Consider the following 16,427-nt stretch of genomic DNA (forward strand, 5'->3'; position numbering starts at 1 on the left):
AGGAGGACAAGTCGCGTGGCCCTTTTGGTCAAAAAGGTCATTAGTCTGATTTGCATAATTACTTGTCTGTAATTGCTGCACGGAGTCATTTTCAAATGTATATATGCTTCTGTGGTAAAAGCAATCCAGAGGAAATCATTTCCTATTTTTGTGCGATTCCAAACGCATTTCGTGAGACACCCAGCGTAACCAAAAGCAGGTGTGTTACAACGTCGGGAGGCCGAAAAACGTAGGGAGGTGCGCAGGGACCTTGCGGGGCGTTGTGTGCGAGAGAAACACATGCGCACGCATTGTGTTTTGGTAGCTTATAACGTGGAGGGAAACATTGTCGGGCGAAAAATTGGTAAGGCATGCTTATACGTCACGGGTGTGCCTCCTTTATTCATTCTTTATTCATTTATTTATAGCAGATCGAACCCTCAGGGCCCGGGAGGGCGTTACTGGGGGTGGGTACAAAACAAGAAAACTAGAATTATCAATATATATATATATATATATATATATATATATATATATATATATATATATATATATATATATATATATATATATATATATATATATATATGTATGTATATATATATATATATATATATATATATATATATATATATATATATATATATATATAATGAGAAGCCAACAAACAACAACATCAAGGAAAACATTAAAGAAATGATAAATTAATGGCAATGAAAGTGTATATAAAAAAAGAAATTGCCGCAGGTGGGGAACGATCCCACGTCTTCGAATTTCGCACTCTTGCCTTTGCTTCTGAGTTATTGATAAATTCGACTTCGCCTGCCATTTGCTAGCCGCCTGGTTAGCTCAGTTGGTAGAGCGGTTGCTCCGGAAAGGCGGTGGTCCGGGGTTATAGTCCCGGACAAGGACGAATTCTTCAACTGCGAAGCTTTTCTTTCGAGGAACCCGTATGGGTCTCCTTTGTAGCACTTAGCTACGTTTGGTTGGATGTCTCACTTTCCCTTCATTAAAAAAAACGTATATTTAGGTACGAAAAACCTCAAGCTTTTCGCGACGCATTCACCCGTATTTCAAGCGTAAAGTTTTGCACGGACGCTGTTTTAGACCTACTCGTAAACTATCTGAAACGAGGCTTCTTGTGGGCTCCAAATTTTTGCTGCAGTTGGCCTTTAAGAAGAGGCAGAAAAATGCTTATGAAGACGGCGTTAATGCCCAAATGTCCAGGCGCTAAGTAATGGGTGATTATTAAGTATAAGTGGGTAAAAGAAACAACGACCCATAGTAGCAAGCGATATGGTTGATAGGAAGAGATCGTTTTCGAGCATTTGAGTCTGTCAGCGCAGTGAGCTCCACCTAATCGAGCATTTATTTTTATTTGTCTACCTTTGGGGCCAACGTCATATGTTGCTTGTGTTGGCGTTGCTTTGATGTTCTTCTCGCGCGCACGCTGAATGGGCAGTAACTATAGTAAAGTAACTCAGGAAACAAATAAATATGTTGCGCGTTGAAAAGAAAAGGATGATTTGAAACTTATATCAACCGATGAAGTAGGCAAATGTCTCGCTTATGCTTTATTTTTATTATTATTATTATTATTATTATTATTTGCTTTTTGCCTGCGCATGCTTTGGCCTCCGGTTCATAAAGCGCCTGTTCATGTAAAAAGAAAAAAGCGAGAGAGAGAGAGAGAGAAAGGAAGTGTGCCTTTTGCGCACTGAAGCCATTAATTTTTTTTATTTGATAACCATCGACAAACGTGGGGTGAAAAAGCATTTCACGCTTAAAAGCGGCTGAAACGAAGAGTACCACAAGCCAGACAGAACCATGACAAGCTCACCTGTAAGGATGCTGACAATGATGCCCGCTGTCATAGTGACGCAGAACCCCAGGACGGGAACGAATAAATGTGACAGGTGGTACAGCTTGAGAAGTCCCCTGGACAAAAGGAAATGTGACGACTGTAAGCTTTATTTCCCAGACGCTTGTGTTGTCGTGAAACTCGAAAGCGCCGTTTTATCATGCGGGGACTCCAATACCCTTTCACGGGCGATGATCTGCCTCACACAGGAAGTGACCTGAAAAATGCTAAAGTGCGCTTCTTACGTTCTATTGCATTATAACGATAACGAAAGAGCGTTTCATAGCGTCCACATTAAGCGAAAAACACCGGAAACAAGCAAACTCTGAGACGTATACCACTGGTGTTATTTTATCTTGCAAGGAGTCTGCCATAGGTGCACTGAAGATCCGCTAGAATGCGCTGAAAATCAAGGAAAAAAATGAATTTTTTTTTCATCTGAAAGTATCGATTTACACGGCGATGCTGTAAACACACGAAAAACATCATTGTCGAAAACACTTGGTTGCATCGCTGTAGTTACACGTGATATAATATTTTACGTCACACAAAAGTGGTAGTATTCCAAATAATGATGAAATAGTATTACTTATTATCTTTATGCCTTTGAATACGGAATTTCTTAAGAAATTCTCTCCATGTCTTAATATGCAAATGCGCGAAAAATGAGAGATTAGTCCTTTCATCGCTACGTCTATATCATAAAGAAAGTTATATTTTTTATTATCAAAGACAATATCCTTTCTGAAACGATGTCAGTCCCGCTTGCCACTCAGCTCACGTGGTAGGTTCCGCTAAATTAAGGCAGTCCATTAGCATGCTTCAAATGTTCTTGCCAATACGGCGAAATTAGCTGAGAAAATAAATCATGAGAAATCCCCGCAAATTCATTATCCGCTAATAGGGCATTTTCTCGCCGTCGAAGGCGCCACATATTGGCTACATACGTACCACATGATGGGCTAAAATGGCCACAGTAATGTCAACCACGACGGTTATCGCGCAGCGCAATGTGTGTACGTGCCTGCGGCGGTTGTCGCTGCATGCGCAGAAAATAGTGCGGAAACGCAATCCGTGGGGTCGTCATTCTAATTAAACTCGTGGTTGGCGATTCGGCATGTTGCACCTTATAGCCCACGTCATCTTACACTGACAACCGCTTGCGACGACACAGCGGTGAGGTTTGTGAATGTGGCGTGCGGAAAATTCACCTCGGTTCTTTGTGTATTTGAACGAGCACATGCCGCTGAAATACATGTCAGTCGAGAAAGCATGTAAGAAAAATTCGCGCGTAAGCACCTCTGGGAGTTGTTTAAGTATGCGTAAGCACTGTGCCACTCGCTCATCTCCACGCAGCCCGTATGTTACGAAACTTGATCCGACCATCGTAAACGACAGCGCTGCGGAGACACGAACTGCTGCGGACGGCGGCGCAAGGCGAAGTTACGACGCAAGCAAACTACTGCAGGTGGCGTTGCCAGGTGCGCTGGTGAGGTTTCTATCATCATAAGCCGTTATCGCTGTTCAGCGCCTGATCCATCACGTCGAGCCATTTATCAACCGTGATCAACCATACTCCAACGGCGGCATCGTACGGCGCGGGCCCTATATATCTTGAAAACGATCTGCGATGGGGACAGAATACACCGAGTGCTGATAGCTTCGTGTGCGCTGTGTTCTCGCCGCTCACTTCGCGGTTGAAGCGAGAGTCGGTCCGAACATATATTCGCTCGCTGCTGAGGGCTCTATCTTGAAAGCGATCGTCTTACGCGACAGAAAGACGGACGGGTTTACTCGTTCAGTAGGCACAGAGACGCTTGCGCATTTAAAACTGTACCTATATCAGTTTAGTACATAGATGTTGTACGATTATCAAAAATACCGCCTACCACGAGGAAACAAATAGGCGTAGCGACCGACCCCAGTAATGGTTGTTTTGGTAGCAGTGTTTGTGTTTTTAAGACTCGCTCACTCATCCATCTTAAGTGCCCATGTCACCACCCGTAATAAAAGAGGCGCCCTTGCGAGAAGCGCTACTGTTGACTTGGGAGACGTTTAGCAGGGCCAGTGTTCTCGATCGACCACTACTGCACTAAGCTACGGCACTGTCTAGTGTCGTAGCTTTTAGTTTTACATCTCACTGCTCCGATAGGCACCCCGTGTATACGCTCGAGAACTGCTATACGCGAGAGTAATCCTGACAGCAAGTGAGTCATTGCTTTCATCATATTCGTTTCTGCTATTTTAGCCAGAGCACACTTAATTTGATGCCACAGAAAGTGGCCCGCAAAAATCGAGAGGCGAAAATAAACTTTAATTTTCTGAAACGGTAATTCGAGTCGTCATCCGGTTCATCCTATAGGTGAGAGGATTATTCCAGGAACCCTCTGGCTTGGGCCGCCTTGAGAATCGAGGAAAAAAGAAACACCCGCTTTCTCTGACAAGCTTGCTTTTACTTACTGTAACTCGCTCGCAGGCGAAGCCTGCCTTTGCGGGATCGCAACTGGTCACGACGGTGACAGAGAAAATGGGTTTTCTACCCAATGAGTAAAATGTGGAACATAATTTTGGAGGAGGAGGCCAGAAGCCTCCCGAGGTGTTTGTTTGTGAGAAACCAGGAAAAGTAAGTAGACCCTCACTGTGGCTCCACCGGTGACCGGTGCCGTGACACGTTGAAGTGACCGCCGACGGCTGGAAGCGGCCCGGCTTCACACCCTTCGACGGACGTAGGAAGGTCCTCGCTCGGCGAACCGTACAGCAGGGACCCCACCACCACCCACATGCACATGGCCTCGCCCAGTAGCAGGCCCGCCAGAGCACCCTGAGAGTTGAAAATGCGCGGTGCCTCTCAGAGAATGGTGTAAATGAATGCATGTCCTCGCAAAAAGTTATTTCGGACATAGTACTGAAACTCTTCAGACGTTTACTGTAAAGGCTACGAAATGTTAGTGCATAGCATGCGGGGTCGTGGGCTCACTCACGGTCTTTCTTCACCGCTGTCTGAAGGATGTGTTTACCGCTGCAAAAGACGACACACAGATAGAAACGAAAACGACGCCGCCGCCTGTGTCATCGTTTTCGTTCCTGTCTCTGTGCCAGCTTTCTTTTTTTCATGCCCTTTAGTAAAACACTGACTAGGCCGAAAACAAAGTCTTCTGCTGTCTAATGGGTTGCCTGCAATCCAGGCCATTTCAAAAACGCAAAGCACTTCACTTAAAATAATACGGACAAGCTAAAGACTTCCTAAACCCATTTCTCTGGCAGCACCGTACCGCGTTTTTTACTCGTGAGAGAGCCCAGTATTCAAACGCCCATTATAACTTAGATTTGAAAACGTCTGCGGATGATTCTGTATTCAATAGAACCCTGCCTGACGCATCATGTCGGCAACTTGCGTAGGGCCGAAAATTGCACGCAAACTTAGCTTTATAACTTCAAAATTTAATTAAAGTATGTCTTACGTGCCAAAATCACGATATGATCACGAGGCACGCCGTAGTGGGCGACTCTGGACAACGTGCGCCTAATGGTACAGGTGAGTTGTTGCATTTCGCCTTCATTGAAATGTGGCCGCCGCTTAGCCGGGTATCGAAGCCGCGACCTCGTGCTTAGTAGCGCTTTATTACTAACTAGGCGCAGCCTCAAAGTGTGGTACACACTGTACATATTCTCCGATCATCTCGAAACAAAATAAATTGATCATTGCAACCGTTCCGACTACTGCCAGCTGTAGCTGTCCTTCTAATTCTACAGCGTACGTGAAACTTGGGAATTTTCTCGTTTGACAACCACTAAACCAATTTCGTTGAAATTTATTGCATTAAAATAAAAGCTCAATTTATATGAACTAACTAAATTGAAACGAAGCTGCACACTATTAAAATATCGGTAATATATATTATATATAGTTCGGCTGCGGCGTGCATGACTGGCCGCATTGAAAAGCATCCTTAATCCCTTTAGTTTACCGAATGCATAGCAAACCTATGTGCTGACATTCCTTCGTTACGAATTCCATATTTCGTGAACAGCCATTCGCAATGACTGGTCATCGTGCAACATAACATAGCTCGACTGCTAAAGAGACAGGACGCTTAGCTCCCCTCACGTGGAGATTGTTAACTCTGTTCGCGCACCCTAGCCGCTTTCAGGGATCCACGCGCGTCAAGAACTGTCGTTCCACGAACACCATTAAGGCGTTTCAATCTACATTTCCAACATGTCTTGCGCGCTATGGGATTACGTGCCCCTTAGAGGAGTTCGATACAATGTTAGACTTATTTGAGGTCTGTGTACAGCGTACGCAAGGTCACTGGCTAACCCTGTCGCCTTAGAATATCTTGACGTCGGTCTAGTTGGAGAAACATTAACTCTTTCCGCGCTGCTATAAGATTCACACAAAGGCGGCGTCTTGTCCAGGCTCCGTCTTGCTTGAACGTACCTTCTTGTTGCTTAACGGAAAGAGCAGTCCCATCGTGAAGACTCCCAGTAAAGGACCAGACAGAGCACCAGACATTGCGAAGGCTGCCTGCAAGGACAATGTCCTGAAAATGAAGCGCGCACATTCTGAGCTAATCGGCACTCTCCTTGGAATCAAATAATCCTAAAGATATGTTTTTATTTACTTCCTCGTATTACACGGGGCGTCCCATCTAACGCGGGCCAAGCTATCAATATATATATATATATATATATATATATATATATATATAAGAAAGGCAGGGATGTTAACCTTTCAAGAGTCCGGTTGGCTACCCCACACTGGGGGAAGGAAGAAGGGGAAGGGGAGAGAGAGAGTACAGAGACGTTCACAGGCAGTCATTGAGTCAAAGCAGCTCGTGCAAACCAGACGTTCTCAGAAAGCACAAAATTGCCTTGACTGCTTTCTGAGCCGATGATCGGTGGGGACGGTGCTCTAGTGCTGTCTGTTCACTCAGAGGACGATCATCTAGTTTCCTGAATGTGTTGGACAAAGATTGTCTTTGTGCTCGAAAATGAGGAAAGTGGCACAATAAGTGGTAAATGTTCTCTACTAGATACGTGGATGGGACTAGCGATATTCTGTTAGTAGTCGCTTTACGCAAACTGGATAATTTTTTTCTGTTATCATTGATTAGCTAATTAGACCTCATGACTTCAAAGAACAAGTTAATGGTTACTGTAAAATGGCGCCAAACTCGACGCGAATGTCGTCTGCGCACACGAAAACGTAGTCACTTTTTCCTGTGCGCTTAATGTAAGTCATGTGTTCTCCATAGGTTCGCAGACACAAACAGTTAAAGTACAGATATAGTGTGTGCTTTTCTAAGCTTTTTCTTCGAGCCGCGAGGAGGCGTCACGTCGCAGAGGCGTTAAAGATAGGTAGGCCATTAGGCAAAATAAGCACAAGAGCTTGGTTGCCCAACCCACCACCCCCTTTCAAAGGGGACGCTCATAGTATCCATCCGTCCATCCATAGCATCCATACTGTCCATCCGTTTCCCATGTGTCTGCTATATGGCTCGAAGCTTCCTCGGCTGTTTTCTTAGCTGTCTACGTAGACTTTCTCCGACGCTGGCCAGAATTGCAACACACTCTACGTAGGTTTCCTCGCCGCTTCATTTGCCTGACTTCAATGTTCTCGGACGCCGACATGGGGCGCGGTTCCTCTTGTTATACGGCAGCGTCTCCGCCACCACCCAGGCCGAGGATGACGACATAACACCAACTACTTCCCATTTTAAAATATACCGGGAAACGTCACAATACTCTAAATAGTTTACTGCAGCTCTTCTTCAATAAGTCAGTTTCGGTTTCATTGCCCAGAAGATGGATATGTTGTGACGTCATGACACATTGCTTGCTTCGTTCCAGCGGCTGCCACACATCAGCGCAGCCAAGAGAGACACAATTTTTGTTTATTCTTTTTTTTAATGAGCAACGTTATCATATCTAGCCTTACTGTTACACGACGTTAGCAGTTTTTTCGCTGTGTGGTGACGTCACGAAAATATCGACCACGCTTGGTAGATCATTTCCTTGTCTACTTTACTAACAAATTAGAATATCTTTTAACTGTTTCCCAACATTCAAACTTGCTAAGTGTCACAGTTTTACGTGCGAGAAGCGTGTGGTGAAGGTTTTACAACCTCAAAAATATGTGTCAGCACTAAACAGGAAAAAGATGAAATGCGCTGAATCACATTTCCACTTTTCGATCTATACAAGTACGCCAACTGGTAAGCATGTATAACTTCAGCGATAGGCAGTGTCACCAGGCACGCCGGAAATACGAGTAAGAAATTTCAAAAATTGCATATATCACAGCAAGTCGGGCGACCCCGACGCTGACACAATCCACGCTTACTTTGAGGATGGATCCCACTGTACCGGCGACAAAGGCAAGGCCAATGGTCAGAAGTCCGTAGAGGGCAGCTGGGATTCCAAGCAAAAACACCAAACACAATTATTTACCAGAATTCTGATATTTATCCCCATAATGATTCGAATCAGAGACCGCGCTTTCTTAACGATCCGTTTAATTTTTAATTTTTTTTCGCTCTCCGTAATCGGCTCAGACGTGGCTCGGAGGCCTGCGCGCCGCCATTATTGCTCGGCGCTACCCATCACAGGAAAAGAAAACACGTAAAATGGCACGGAACGTTACGCCTATACGGGCCCACAGCAAGTTCGTTTGCCCAGGTTCTGATGAGAGCCTCGGCACAGCAACGATAGATGCAGCCGAGTGTGTTAGATCTGTGGGCGGTCAACTTAGATTCGACAGCCGCTGGTAATGCGCATAGCTTCGTACGGACTTGACAAACAAGTCGGGCAATGCCGACCCCTCCGTCTCTTCCCCCGCCAGCCTCCGCTCGCGCTGGAAGACCGCACTGCTCAGCTCGAACCTGACAGCACAACTCTGGGCCGTCCAGGAAGCCGAGGAAGCCGCTTCGAGACAAGGTCTCGGAACCGCGTCCGCGGCGGGTGCCCAGACCCACTAAAACGACGCCGGACTCGAATCTTATTGATTTGAAAATAAAGTTTACGCTCATATGGTAGCTAGTTGAGAAAAGGCACTTGTAATGACACCCACCTACGAGCTTGGTGACATACGCTTCCTGGCGAGGGGTGAGGCTGAGGTGGCGAACAAGAAAGTCCTCCCACGTGACTGCGGCCAGCGAGTTGAAACCCGAGGAGAGCGTGCTGCGAGCGCGCAGGACCGCAAGACAGCGCGTCACTGCAAGTTCATACCCACATAACCGCCGAGGATTGGCAGTAATTGTAATTGTACAGTGCATCGATGCTTGCACTATTGTTCAGGCAGGTGACCAAAGCACCTCGATAGCGCTTTCGCCAACAGTACTTTTACAGTCGGGAGCCACTACAACGAGCGCCTCTACAACGAAGTTACTTGTATAACGAAGGAATAATTCTATACCGGTTCTATTGTGAGCTGTGCGGTGGGGCACCTATTTAAAACGAAGCTACCTGTGTAACCAATGACTTCGGAGGCCCCAGCCACTTCGTTACAAAGGCGTTCGGCTGTACTCTCTCTCTATTCTAGCCGGTTCATAAGCTTTCAAATCGTAGCACGACGTTTCTCGTCAAGATTTGTATATTGTATGCAGTCCTATCACAACAACACTGACTGTAGTCCATGCTTGATTTGTGCTGCGTTCTGGTCGCGGGAACGTACCAGTCGCGTGGCCGCATCAGTGCGCGCGCCAAACGCGTCACGTTGTCGAGGGGAATATTTCCCTTACAGTGGGGACAGTACCCTTGTTAGCGTTATGTAATCTTCAGATTTCCCTTGGTCGGCGCCGGCAGCTCCCGCCATTGCCCTCTCATGTACTATCTGGTGCTTCTCTTTCGTCACTCCTGTCCTCGTATCGGCTAGCGCCAACTCCGAATCCCGCGTCGACAGTTGCCACGAACGCCGGCGACTCTCCTGGGGCGATATTCTCAAGCGATCCCGTTCGAAGATATATACGTTCACTTTAGCGAGATCTCGCGTGACTCGATCGGCACCGGACGCGTCGAAGTATGCGGCCGATGGCGCTCCTGGCCCTATGCGATGATAGCTTGGCACGGTGCTAAAAAACGTTGCAGGCTGTATGGTTTGACGCGTGCGTTTGCCGAGTCACGCAAGATCTCGCGGACGTGGTGGTGTTCAATAAAAAGTGAACGCTTGAGAATTGATACCCTCCCTGTACAATAAAGTAAAAAAAAGCAAAAAAAAAACCAAGGTAACAATCTCTTCGACGCTAGCAACACTCTAGATCGCCTGAGGTTGGCTTTAGTTGATGTGTGGATGTACTCCCATGCTGTCTCATTACTCAAAGCGCCTATCCACCCCGTCACTGAGAATAGAAGTTTAATAAAAGTCAGCAAAATAGCGTAGAAATTTAGTGGTCTTCCTACATGGTACCATAAGGTGAACACAGCAAGTTGTACTCGACAAGCCAAGCATGACTGATGCCCGTTTTATTAGGACGAAAGTGAAAGCTGGCACCCGCTTGAAAGTAGCACGAATGCTATAAAGGAAAGTTATAGAAATTTCTAAGAAAGCTTCGCAGCTCAAGATAAATTCATCCTCTTCGCGGGATTGAACCCAGGACCAATGCCCCTCCGGTGCGGGCGCTCCACCGTCTGAGTTAACCAGAAGGCTTGCAGATCACAGTGCGAGAGCGTCTTGACAGTCCGAATACGCTAAATCACTTATGAAGGAATCCGTACGGAAACACCCATATTCTTCGTTTCTAGCTTCGTGTTACTAATAGACGGTTAACAGTTCTTCCTTTTCGTGAAACTTCATTCGATCACCTTACGGGTTTCTGCGTAACTGATGTGTCAAAGAAAAATAAAAAGAAAAATGAACGAGCAGAAAACGATCAAGTGCACTCATCCTTCAGACGGCTTTCATTGGCAGCCGCGTAATTGAAGGTATGTGCTGCGAAGATAACACAACGGTGAAGGCGCTGTTGCGGTCATTCGCTCTAACAAATGCTGCAAATCGCTTTACATGGAACGGATAAATACCCGTGCAGTGAGATTTTGGCGTCAGTTAAAGAACGCCGTATAGTCGAGATTAAACCACAAACAGCCCCTACGGTGTTTATATTAGCCCATACACAGCCTTACGACGCATAGGTCATGAGCAGTCTGTTTACCTGAGAGCGCTGCTGAAGACGCACGCCACGAACAGACCAGGAAGGCCGGGCACGCCGCTAACGGTCTTCATTACGAAGTAGGGCACAAGCTGCACGAAACGTCAAGGATGCGAGGATCTGAGTTTATGTCACACTGAATCGCCTGGAAGACCGCGGATGGCAGTGTACAACTTTTCTGCCGGTTCTATTTTTTCAATCAATCAATCAATCAATCAATCAATCAATCAATCAATCAATCAATCAATCAATCAATCAATCAATCAATCAATCGATCAATCGGCCTTTATTTCAGCAAACATATACATCGGTGAAAAAGAAAGACCATGAAAAAGCTGCAAATAATGCAACTTAACCAAGCGCCAGCCACGTACCCAACAGGAGCAATGGCTGCGTGACAACAATGTAAAAGATAAAACTGGTGAGGAGAATTAAGTGAAATACACTGATACATAACAAAGCAAACTTATACATAATGCATTACACTCGTACATAATAAAGTAAAATAAGATAACTAGTGCCGTAGTTTCAAGTAGACTGAATAACAGTGTACAAAAGCAATACCATATATAGCATTCGTGGCTACAAAAACATTTCTATTGAATTAGTAATGTTTAGTGCTTCAATTTTTATACATTGCTTGGCATATATATTAGGTGAGCTTATTATTCATTTTGTGGCTCAGCCATTGCAGTCCGTAAATAGTGCGTGATAGTGGAGTTTTCTAGAGGGGCTTATACCTATGGAAGTAGGCACTATAAGTTTTTGACAAGATTAGCAGGTGGCAGAAATACGTCGAGATTCCCGATCTTACCTTCAAAGCTTACCTTCAAAGCTCACCTTCAAAGCTCACCTTCAAACTGAATGCCCAATATTGGAATTATAAAAAAAATTAAGATAGGCATTGAGTTTTCATTCATCCTTACGACAAATAGAGTTTTAGATGATGAAACATAGAAGGTTTGCTCAAGCAGGAACCCAAACTTCGCTTGTATGCTCATGAGAGCCAAGAGGCTTCCGCACGGAATAGCGGCAAAAGTATGGATAAGGACAGAAAGTACGGGCATTGTTCTAGTACCTGTCAGACCTGACACATCTACGGGCGGCTGCTTGAGGTGCAACACCGGCAAGCGAGCCAACGTCTTGCACCTCGTGTGACAGTCTTGCACCTTCACCCAGTGCCGACGCAAGATTATAAGCCAGCTACGCGCAGCCCTCCCTCCCTCCCTCCCTCGTTCCCGCAAGTTTACCGCAATGGAAGAGGTCAAAGAGGTGAGCTATAGCACAGAAAGAGAATCATGGGCTCTCTCCTTGAGTACTTCTAGGAGGTGTGTTTTTCCGCGTAATTGTAATTTTGCCCTATGCAAGTTCCCATTCACTCTTTTCTTCCTCTCCAGGTGGTCACCGCCAGCGGGGAGGTCGTACCCGCTTGTAAGACAAATCCACCAACAAGCGGAACCCAAGCAGTTTGAGTCTTATAATCTATGGAAACATTTTGGTCCACACTCATCTGTATCTTGGCCGTCTCTATGCATCGCTGTACACGCAGCTGAGCGCTTACGTGGCCCACACGCCGTAACTTGGAGGTAAATCTGCGGCGGGTGCGAAGATTAATGGGCGAGCCGAGATGGCTGGTGGCGTCAGGCACGCTCTTTGTCGGAGGTCGCGTAATCTCAAGTTGCTGAGATACGGTGAAGCCCGAGGCGGCACAAAGCTTTCTAACCTTGATGTTTACTTTGCTTTATGTATTCATCGCTTATCTCTATGAACAATTTAACACACCTTTCTGTAACTGTCCCCCCTTTGATAATGCCTTCGAGGGCGCGCAGGTATTCTGTAAATAAAAAGAGATAAATTGCAAGGAATACGGATGTTATCCGGAGTTTACTAAAACGAAGTTTATAGGCAGAGCTAGAGATAAAACAGAGCGGGAGGTCATGGAGGTTTTTTACGACAAGCGTAGGATGATGCCTGTGTCAGCATGTCATCTCTTTTCTTTCTCGATAAGGAACTGCTTTTTCTCAGCAACTCTTTGTGCCTGTCACTTGTTTAGATTAGTATGGCAGCTCATTACTGAGCATTGTTCTTGTATTTGGTTATTATGTTGTAGCATGTTCACTGTGCTCACGTGACTTGGCTGTGGCTACAATATATTTCTCGTTATGGATAAGCTCAATAGGAAGTTTGGCGCCCGTTCCGTCACTGTGTTCTCTGTCCTTCTTTTTTATTGAAATTATCTGCAAGTTCCTTCGCTCGTCTGACTTACTCGTTAGTGCATGGCCTCCGAGGTTTCGCCCGCAAAACCTGCGCGCGCTATCTCGGAGGCCATGGTTAGGGCACTCTGTCTTTCCTATACCAAAACTGACGGCGCCAGCGCCGCCGCACTTTTCCGACGTCATGTTTCACAGCTTGTTTCTTTTCTTTTTTCCAGCTACTTTATTCCGTTAACCTGTGCGCATACACACCTGGTCAGGGTTGGATATCTTGCCTGCCTTGAGAGGATCGCAGTCGGCGTAGTGTGCATATATCACCAATCCCGCCAGGCAGCTTAAGCTGATGTTTATCATGACACCCGGAATGTTTATATACAGAGCCCTGCAAGATAAAGAAGAAAAAGAGAAAGAATAAGCGAATCTTAGTCACGCCAGATGAGATTCGAAGCTGTATGTGTGTAGTAAAGTTACAATACCCTGTCTCTTATTTAGTCTTTTTTTATCTTTTGGTATTGGTTTTGGTGTTATCTAGAATGCCTGAGCAGGAGGAATCAAGAATAAACGGAAAGATAGGGAGGTTAGAATGCCTGAGAAATCTATATGCAATTATGCCAGGGTTAGTGGTCGTGGTGTCTTAGTATACCAAATTTCTTTTTTTTTTGTTCGATGGTTTGCCCTTATGCGTAATACAATGCATGTCAAAAGTACACGAACAAATTTGACTCGTGCAACAAATCTAGAAGTGAACGAGGTGTGAACAGGCCGAAGGCCTGTAGCTCCGAGGTGGTGGAGATAGTTTAGATGAAGTCCTGAGCACGTCCGTAGTAGGGGTGTCACTGTCACATTTTAGATTTTTGTATCACAAAATTGGCACTATGTATTGTAAGGGCCATGGCACTGTTGTGTCGAGAGAGTGGTCACAGACGAGGTGAGTGCGACCCGGACACGCAGCCTCCGTAACGTAACCACCTCTCGGCGGGTTGACCTACCAGGGAGGTCTGGCCCACAGGGAGGTATAAGAGCTCGTGTGATACGTAGGAGGTTTTCTTTTTCCCAGGTCAGTTGTCCGCAGGCGTCTTCAGGAAAATGCGGAAGTGGGTACGCTATAAATTCTGGGTGGGTTGCCAAATCGGCTTCAAGGAGACCCAGCAGGGCAGTTCGAGGCATCCACTGGACGCTTATCACGATATTCATAGTGGCAGCAAGACGGTGAATGCGATCTGAGAGGGGAGTGGACCGAGATACCGTGCGTATGCCGTGGATGGCTTGAGTCGAGTCCGTACGAACGATGACCTGAGAATATCGAGCAGCTTGTATAGAAGGGAGCAACGCGGCCAAGACGACGCCTCCTGTGTCGGCAAGCTCGGCAAGATAGGCCGGCGGTGCAGGATCGGCAACATACGAGAACGTCTGGCCTGCACCTGGTATCAACGAGCACACGAGAGCTGTGTGAATCATTGTGCCATTAGCACTGGCATCAGTGCATGCAACGAGGGTCGCGCCGTCTTGGTTATTATCGGCGCGACGAAGGCGGGAAACTTGAGCATTCACCTGGCGAAAAACCGGGTTATGGAGATGACCAAGAGGCTTATTGTCGCCGAATGGTACCCTGTTCCACAGAGCTGCATCGGGCGTAGAAACTGGATTGTCTATTTAATGTACCATGTAGCGGGACAATGCAGCAACCGATCAAAACTTTGATGGCTTAAAGTCGCGCGCGTACCTGTTCGTCGATAGTGTTGAGTTGGGACTCGGCCTCTAGGGTGGCAGCGGAGTGAGACGTGGTACTCCCGTTATGGCTCGGCTGGCTTAGTGATTAATGGCCTCAAGGTAAGCCCAGTCTGCCTTCGTGAGCTGATGAAACTGGGCTTTGTAGACGAGTGGTGGTTGCAGTGCAGAACGGACAAGAAGGCGAACCATGTTCGTGCTTGCTTCGCCAGATTTCTTCGCAATCCGACGTATCAACCGTATCGTTTCTGCACCCTGTTGCTTTGTATTTTTGACCCGTGGTTAGCCAGACCTAGAGGAATCCATTTCAAGGCCGAGTTGAGGCCTCTTGTAATGGCTGCTGATCCAGAATTAACTGAAGAGGCTGGAGTGCCAGTAGACGGCGCCCATATTTGTTCGCTACTGACATGTACGTCTTCTTGTCTTTGTAAATTTTGAGCCCTATTTGAGCACACAAGTAGTTCGTCACGTTTAGCGACTCTTGAAGCGCTTGTTCTTGGTGGCAGATTTCAGGATAAACTGACCAAACAGTGATGTCATCTGCATACATTATGTATTGTGCGTCATATATCGTCGCTAGCTTCCACGCTAGTGGAAGGAGGGCGATGTTGAAAAGAACTGGTGCGAGCACAGATTCCTGTGGGTCACCCCGATGGGCGAGCAACTGACCTGCTGCTTGGCCAGCCAGGCGAATTGAGAGTGTGCGAACGTGCAGAAAGGCTGCAACGAATGTGCAGACACGGCTATGGAACTGAAGCCAATGGAGAATTCCAACAATTGCTACTTAACTTCTTTATTTATACCAGTGTATATGGAACATGGAACTTCTATTAATGGTGTAGGCTTCTGTTACATGCAGATTTGTTGTACTGTATTCTACTGGTGCAGGTTGTACATTCATTACTGTCTTGCTGGCTCCCAGTGTAGGCCATACTCTAAAAAAAAAATGAAACGCTGTTAGTTCCTTTGTGTAGAGGTAACTGCATGACTTGTATTCAATTTGGTACCATTGCTGAGCGTTATTGTATTCTTTGACAACCATTCAGTGTCTCTCAATGGACTCCTTATTGTGCTCTTTAGTTCATTACTAGGCCGAGAGCCCTCGAAGCTAGGCATGGGAGGAGCTGGTACTGCACCAAAAGAAGCTGTCAGCCATAATTTCCTACAAAAGTTACTGGAGAGAAAGAACTCTGGCGCTACCGGATAGTTCAGCTACCATGTTGACGCGATGCATCACGCGTGGCAACTGCATGCGGCACAGCAGAAACAGCTCCCTGGCAGCCGTCACTATGCGCCTCACAACGCTGGAGTGATGAGTAGGGCCGCCAGCGCTGTTGCAGGCGTCGAGCCTTGATGGCGCACGAGATGAGATCGAAGGAAAAGCGTCTGGCGCTTGCAGCTTGAAGTCTATTGCGTATTCCGCTCAGACCTGTGCATGCACCAAGAAATAGATACGTTTTCATGAAATGAAAAAAAAAACACATTCGAGTGAGTTTTTTT

General features: G+C 46.2%; 1 protein-coding gene across 4 annotated transcripts in view; it reads right to left on the minus strand.

Moving 5' to 3' along the window:
- LOC142582791 (sodium-coupled monocarboxylate transporter 2-like) overlaps nt 1–16,427 on the minus strand; it is a 46,578-nt gene that overhangs the window by 17,184 nt on the left and 12,967 nt on the right. For 3 of the 4 annotated variants that reach the window (XM_075692834.1, XM_075692835.1, XM_075692832.1), the window contains exons 8-14: nt 13,452–13,581; nt 10,990–11,078; nt 8,913–9,022; nt 8,187–8,254; nt 6,282–6,368; nt 4,480–4,661; nt 1,820–1,917 (exon numbers count right to left, since the gene is read on the minus strand). In XM_075692834.1, the coding sequence (XP_075548949.1) occupies nt 1,820–1,917; nt 4,480–4,661; nt 6,282–6,368; nt 8,187–8,254; nt 8,913–9,022; nt 10,990–11,078; nt 13,452–13,581 (764 nt within the window). Of the gene's footprint in view, nt 1–1,819; nt 1,918–4,479; nt 4,662–6,281; nt 6,385–8,186; nt 8,255–8,912; nt 9,023–10,989; nt 11,079–13,451; nt 13,582–16,427 lie in introns of those variants that run through there. The other variant, XR_012828487.1, reaches the window with a different exon arrangement.

This window comes from Dermacentor variabilis, chromosome 5 (genome assembly GCF_050947875.1).
Source record: "Dermacentor variabilis isolate Ectoservices chromosome 5, ASM5094787v1, whole genome shotgun sequence".
In the NCBI taxonomy this organism is placed as follows: domain Eukaryota; kingdom Metazoa; phylum Arthropoda; class Arachnida; order Ixodida; family Ixodidae; genus Dermacentor; species Dermacentor variabilis.